At 40.4% G+C, this 7315-nt stretch overlaps 1 protein-coding gene across 1 annotated transcript; it reads right to left on the bottom strand.

Moving 5' to 3' along the window:
- Window positions 1-3351: 3351 nt before the first annotated feature.
- LOC122292181 lies at window positions 3352-7018 on the bottom strand. Its single transcript, XM_043100420.1, has 3 exons — window positions 4476-7018; window positions 4262-4349; window positions 3352-4161 (listed from the first exon to the last, which is right to left on the bottom strand). Exons 1-3 carry the CDS (start codon window positions 7016-7018, stop codon window positions 3352-3354), a joined length of 3441 nt encoding a protein of 1146 aa, XP_042956354.1.
- Window positions 7019-7315: the final 297 nt, after the last annotated feature.

Raw genomic sequence — 7315 nt, 5'->3', positions numbered from 1 at the left:
TTAGGGGGTGGATCTACATCAATACAAACAAATATTCACAACTGAAGTCTCATATATATATATAGCTACCATTAGTATAGACTGCATTCTGTACTATTTGATTGTGTATAGCAATTGAGAAATACTTAGTAAATGCTAAAGCTTGGTTTATTGACACGAATGACATACCTGTATTAGTGATTGAATCTCCAACCTCGTGTCCACCCAAAACCTCTATTGCGCCCGCTGCTCCTACATCCTGAGTTGAATCATTTGAGTTCGGCTTATCCTGCAACACGGTGCTCGGAGGCAACGTGTCCCGTACTTGACTACTACATAGCTGAACTCTACCTTGTCGGACTCGACCCCCCCGAAACTTTATACTTCTCACCATCCTTGGCTTTGCTATTGGGTGGATATCAATACTGTTTTTGCTGCATCCAACCAGGTAATAGTTTTACCACATTAAGTACATATTTGCCAAACAAAACAGTAGAGTTCTAGTAAAATAATGATAAATAAGCCTCGAATTGTGGGATTTGCCACATTATAGTATTGATTTCCTATCATACTAACAGGATATCCAAGACCCATGAAATATTTGGTTTATTTTTTGAATACCCTTTGACCCCATACGACAAATATTGCCCTCTGTTTTTTATGTAAAAAACACTAAGTAGCAGGCCAGCTGGTTTCAACAATGTTCCGAGGCATGTATTTATCTTCTAAGTTAGTGGGTTGGCAGACTAACCATTCTCCATGTAACACTTGTATATGTCTTCTTGAAGTCCTAACTCTTGGATTGTCATTTTAACAAAATGTGGAGAATGGCAACAATCAGCTCAATTTTGTAAACTGCCTAGCCATAATGTCTTCATCGGCTAGGCATCATTAAATACTTTTTGACTTTTATTTTCATTATTCTACTTTTTATAGCTAAATTGTAATACTAACATGATACAAGCAGCCAACCTACCCTATTCCAAGTGCTAGAATTGAAGTGGTGTGCTAATCTTCAACCTCCCTGTGCACATGTCTTGGGCGCTATTATGTTTTAGAAAAGTAAAACATAATAGCTTTTACTCCACCCAGAAACTACATAGAATCATGTGTAAAAACAGCTCCAACCTATTTCACCTGTTCTGTAAATTGAGTCAGGTAATAGCTAACAAAACACCCATAGTGTAGCTTTGTTCGAAGCATGAAGCTGGTGTAAAAAACAGCATGGTTTTTTGAGAAATATAACATGCTTGTGATGTATACTGCATGAACTAGCTTTGCTGCAATTATAGATTAGCACACAAAATATGTTCTTAACTTTAACCTACCACAATTTATTTTTTGCCTTAGAAGAAGAAAAATCTATGCAATACATGAACAGGTATTTGTAAAGTGATATTGCACTCTTAAAAAACATAGTACTTTCGGGAATGTATAACCTCAAATCATTCAGAAGGAGTTGCGGTACTATAATACCTAGTAAAGTAGCAATGTGTACCTGATTTTTCCTTCCACTTTGGCTTGCCTGGCAGATGTGAAGAGGATAGAGAAGCTGTGGGGTTGTGAATGGATATAGAGGAAATGGACAGCAGCTCAGAAGGGAGACTAGGTGAACCCGTGCAGTGAAGGAAAAGGTTGAGAAAAACTCTGTGGTAGTTTCTCAACTCGAAGTGTTGCTTTACGTGAACTGAGGAACCCAATATGTAATCGAACACTCTACTTCAAACCTCTCAACTTGAAGTACGATGCCACCAACTCCCCTGCTGTCAATCCCTCATCAATCCCCCCTGCAGTTCAGCTTTGCTGTGGACCCCATCACTGGCGCCATTTCCCAGCCAACAGACATCATCACAATTAAAATATCCCGCCCTTAATTTTACAATTCCCCCGCTCTGTATTTTGACTTAAACTGGCGCCATGTCCACCAATTTTCTCAGTTTTATATTTTGGGTAATTAATCTGTGTTGGATGCCTTGTAAAATGTTATAATTTACGTGAAGTTGCAAATATGCAATCTTGCTATACAGACTGTGCAATATACGAATGGAGTGCACTTGTATATGCGCTGAATTCACCATTGCTTCCTATGGAAACTAGAAATTAATATATATAGGTAGCTAGGTGAGCAATAATTAATGATTCCTCATACACCAATTCTTTGTTATAATTTATTCTGCCGTAGTTAACATTTATATTGCTTGCATTCTGATTTTATACTCACTTATGTTTGACCTTTATTAATCAGGCATAAAAGCCTCTCCAAGATTTGGTTTGATTATGGAAATACACCCGATACATGCCCTCCACAATATATATGCTGACATTGCAATGTAAATAAGTATATATGTATATCCAAATATTATTAAACTGAAAGCTGATTTTGACGAAATAGCAAATATTGCTTGTTAAAGGAAAACCTGATCATCAAAAATAGCTAGGGGATCAATAACTACTTATTGATCCCACTGCCCTGTTATAGTTATATATTGCTTGTGTAATTTGGGTTTAAAGTTGGTTTCATATTCCAACCATAAGTGATGCCTGCTAGTCATTTCTGAATCTTGTGCCAGCAGAATTGGTAGAGCATCCTCTTTTCTTTCCTGGCCTCATTAATTTAGTACCTTGTAGAACCCGGATCATTTGTAATAATCATCCCGGGATCTTAGCTAGCTTGTGGATGATGGGAACAATGCTAAACCTTTATATCACTTAATCAATTAATAAATTGTGCATTTGCACCTAGTCAAATGCATAAGCTAGCTGGACATTGTTTAAGACAATTCAATCATATAGAAACACATTGCTGAAAACTTTAATGCAACTAACTGTTAAAGGATTGTGGTCTTTTAACTTGCACAACTGAAGGTCATAATATTCTCGAAGGGAGACCCCTCAATAAAATCAGCCAACAATTGGTCATCATTTTGATATTCATAAATACCTAGTAAATCCCAACACACTATCACAAAATATACTAACTTTCCATCGACATTTGATGTAGGTGGACCAAGCACAACGTTAGCTTTAACGTGCAATCCCCAAAATCTGCACAAAATATGTAATGACCATCTATGAGTAACTGAGCAACTTATATTTCTAAGTTAACAAAGATTATGCTAACTTAGCATGTATAATTTGCTTTGTATGTAAACACACATACAAGTGGTCAGCACGTACATTAGCTTAACTAATCACCTATAGTTTATATTGCAACAGCTACAGGTGAGCATGTGATCTGAACAAAACAAGTACCTATATTAGATTGTTAGTCTTGGTAAAACTACTAGACAGGCAATATTAGACGTACGAAAATAAAAAGTTTCGTTTGCACATTCCTCTTAAATAAACATGCTATAATCAAATCTTACTGCACTAATCATCATCCTCCCTAGTCAGAGGATGGCCGGACTCGTTGTCCGAGTTGTCATCGACACTTATGTCCTCCATTCCCATTTCATCGTCACCTGGGTCAGGAGCATCATCGAAATCATCGGCGACTGGTTGGGCCGGGTCTGGAAGCGCGATATTTGTTGTCTCAACTAGCAAATGCTCTTCGTCGAGTCGGTTTAATGGATCGGGCATGGCTTCATCGACATGAAGAGTAGGGGGATAGTTGTCCAGATTATTACGATCGTCATTGTCCGAGTCATCCCATGATGACTCACCATCATCAAGCGCATCCCCAACAGGCGTCATTGCGCGAAGGTTGTAAACATTTCTACTTGTTACCTTATGGACGACCTGCCAACTTCCACCCAAAATTGGATCGGGCAAATAAAATACTTGACTTGCTTGGCACGCAAGGGCAAAAGGCTCATCTTTATACCACTGCCTAGCAGTATTCACCAACGTTAAGTGGTCCCTGAGACGTATCCCCCTTCTCGGGTCGCCGACATCATACCAAATGCATTGAAATAGATAAACCTTACGCCAACCCATGTAGCGTATTTCTATAATATCATGCAACACCCCGTAGAAGTCAACAGGGGATCCCCGATGCTCGCCATGCACGGCAACCCCGCTGTTTTGAGTGCGGCGACACCTTTCACGCTCCATTGTATGGAATCGAACACCATTCATTATGCATCCGGCATAAGATGCGACACATGGATCTGGACCACATGCTAATGCATATATGTCGTCGGATACCTCTGTTGGCCTAACTGCACGTAGCTCTCGAATCTACATGATAGTCAGAAAGCAAAAGTGTAAATGATAAGTCCATTTATGGAAAATCGACGTTAACTTAACTATATGCGGCCGGAAGGAAACATTCTCTTACCCGTGCCCTGAACCACGATGGAAATTGACTCTGGTGCCTACGATCGATGTTATCAGGGTTCTCTTCTTTCAGCTTCTGTAGGTGCTCCCTGTCAATACAAGTATTTTGTTAGAAGGTATCAGCAATTGCTGTTGATAACCTAAAGTGTTAAACAGTAGAATGATGGACGTACTCAATGTATTGCTCAACCTCCATGCAATTGTTAAGAACATACCATCGGGCCTTGACCATTAGTATGTCGGCTAATTTGTGGGAGTGCCCTGTCCCCAATGGTCTAACTTTCTGTGAGAAAATCGATAAACTTGGCCTATTCCCCTCCTCAGCGGAACCCGTAAGTACATCACTATTGCGTTCCTCTCGATTAAACTTAGTTTCTATATCATGGAGGTACATAGAGCAGAAGGTAAGGCACTCCAGATGCACATATGCCTCAGCAATTGAGCCTTCAGGACGGGCTCTGTTCCGGACGTACCGCTTGAACTTTCCTAAGTACCTCTCAAAAGGATACATCCATCTATATTGCACGGGTCCTGCAAGTAGAGCCTCCTCTGGCAAGTGAATAGAAAGGTGCACCATAATATCAAAAAAAGCTGGAGGGAATATCATTTCTAGTTTGCATAGAATCAAGGGAATATTAGCCTGAAGACGATGCAACACTGGTAAGTTCAAAGTTCGGGAACATAATTCTTTGAAGAACCAAGACAACTCTAGTAAGGCTTGACGCACGTCGGCCCGTAAGAACCCACCAATCACGACCGGCAACAGTGCTTGCATAAATACGTGACAATCATGGCTTTTCATTCCACTGATCTTTCCCTCACGAACATTGACACACCGGGCAATATTCGATGCGAACCCATCAGGGAATTTAACTTTTGACAACCACTCACAAAAAGCCCTTCGCTCATTTAAATTTAACATGTAGCATCCAAGACCCATGGTTATTCTCTCGCCTTGTTGTTGTAAATGCAATTCTTTCCTTATTCCAAGATTGGCCAAATCTTTACGTGCATTGGCAGAGTCCTTACTTTTACCTTCAATATTCAACAATGTTCCGACAACGTTATCGCATATGTTTTTCTCTATATGCATGACGTCCAGATTATGTCTCAAACCTAAGGATAACCAGTAAGGAAGCTCAAAAAATATTGATTTTTTCGTCCAATTAAGATGATTGTCCAGAGTTCGTTTCCTTTTCGTAGAAGATTTACCAAACTGAACATGTGACACTTGAGTTAATTGTTGTAGCAATTGCTCTTCCGGGACCCTTGATGGTTGGAGATTGTGCTCTTCATGTCCATTAAAAGCATTTTTTTTCCGTCTCCAACTGTGACCGGGGGCCAACCATCGTCGATGACCCAAATAGCAATGCTTGCGGCCATATACCAACCATTGTGAATTTGTGTCAATCATGCAATGGGGGCATGCCTTCTTGCCCTTTGTACTCCACCCAGAAAGATTGGCATATGCGGGGAAGTCATTGATTGTCCAGAGTAGCGCTGCATGCAACATAAAGTGTTGCTTGCTGTATGCATCATAGGTACGAATACCCTCTTCCCATAACTCCTTCAACTCATCGAGTAGAGGACGCAGAAAGACATCAATATCATTACCTGGTGACTTTGGGCCAGGTATTAACAACGAGAGCATAGTGTATGGTTCTTTCATGCATAGCCAGGGAGGCAAGTTGTACGGCACAAGCAGTACTGGCCAAATGCTATACGGTCTACTCATATTGTTGAATGGGTTAAACCCATCACTGGCCAAACCAAGTCTAACATTGCGAACATCTGTGGAAAATGACATATGTTTCTTATCAAAGTCCTTCCAAGCCTTCGAATCTGATGGGTGTCGCATGCACGTCGGATCATCAACATGTCCATCTACATGCCATCTCATGTCTTGGGCTGTCTTCTTTGACATATATAGCCTCTGCAAGCGCGGCTTAAGCGGAAAATGTCGGAGTACTTTTTGTGGTAGCCTTCGTCCCTGAATTGTGCTCTGCTCCCACCTAGATGCTCCACATTTAGGGCATTCATTGTACGATGCATTTTCCTTCCAAAACAAGGCACAATCATTTGGGCAGACATGAATCTTTTCGTAACTAAAGCCCAATCCCCGCTCTAAGCGACGGGCATCATTATATGAGTCAGGGAATAAGGCATCAGGAAATGCCTCTTGCAAGAGCTTTATGACCATATCAAAGGACTTCACGGTCCACCCACCTATGCTCTTGATGTGAAGTAGCTTAACGATGAAGGATAGCTTTGAGAACTTAGTACATGAAGGATAAAGTGGTCGTCGTGCATCAGCTACCAAGTCCTCGAAATTAGAGTTGACCGGAGGATTAGAGGTGGAGGGTTGATCGCCACCATAAGATTCACCGGCATTTCTGTTCTCACCATCCATAAACGACCCATGATGGATATCATCTAAAAGCTCATCGAGATCATCAATATAATCACTATGAGACAATGTATCATCTTGTTCATCGTCGGAAAAAGTCGCATTCCGGAATGGATCATCTTCTCCATGGAATATCCATGGAGTATAAGTTGGATCAATCCCTTTAAAGAACAAATGATCTTCAATTGTACGAATGGAGTGGAAAGCTCTATTCCGACATCTTCTACATGGACACCTAATCTGATCAGTATTAGCGGTGTGGGAAATGGCCATAGCGACGAATTGTCTAACCCCTTCAGCATACTCACTGGAATGCAATCTATCTTCAATATGCATCCAAGACTTATCCATAGTATGAAGCTGACCAAATGGAAGCAAACATCATATTAGGATATGGTAAATTGGCACAGAGAATTTCAGAATGCAATTCGCTATGAAACTGAAAGCTGGATATTGTCTAAATACTTGGAGCATCACAAGTTTTTAGATGGGTTGTCTAATCTGATCAGTATTAGCAGTGTGGGAAATGGTTCCAAATCGTGGTATATCATATGGATACCACGATTCCTTTTTTTAGCATCTATGTATATAGATTATCAGAAATACCATTTTTTTTTTTCCGGATATAGTTGTTGGATCATTCAAGCA

This window comes from Carya illinoinensis, chromosome 13 (assembly GCF_018687715.1).
Source record: "Carya illinoinensis cultivar Pawnee chromosome 13, C.illinoinensisPawnee_v1, whole genome shotgun sequence".
Taxonomy (NCBI): Eukaryota; Viridiplantae; Streptophyta; class Magnoliopsida; order Fagales; family Juglandaceae; genus Carya; species Carya illinoinensis.
Note: the sequence above shows the minus strand (reverse complement) of the source record. Positions and strands in the feature narration are given on the sequence as shown.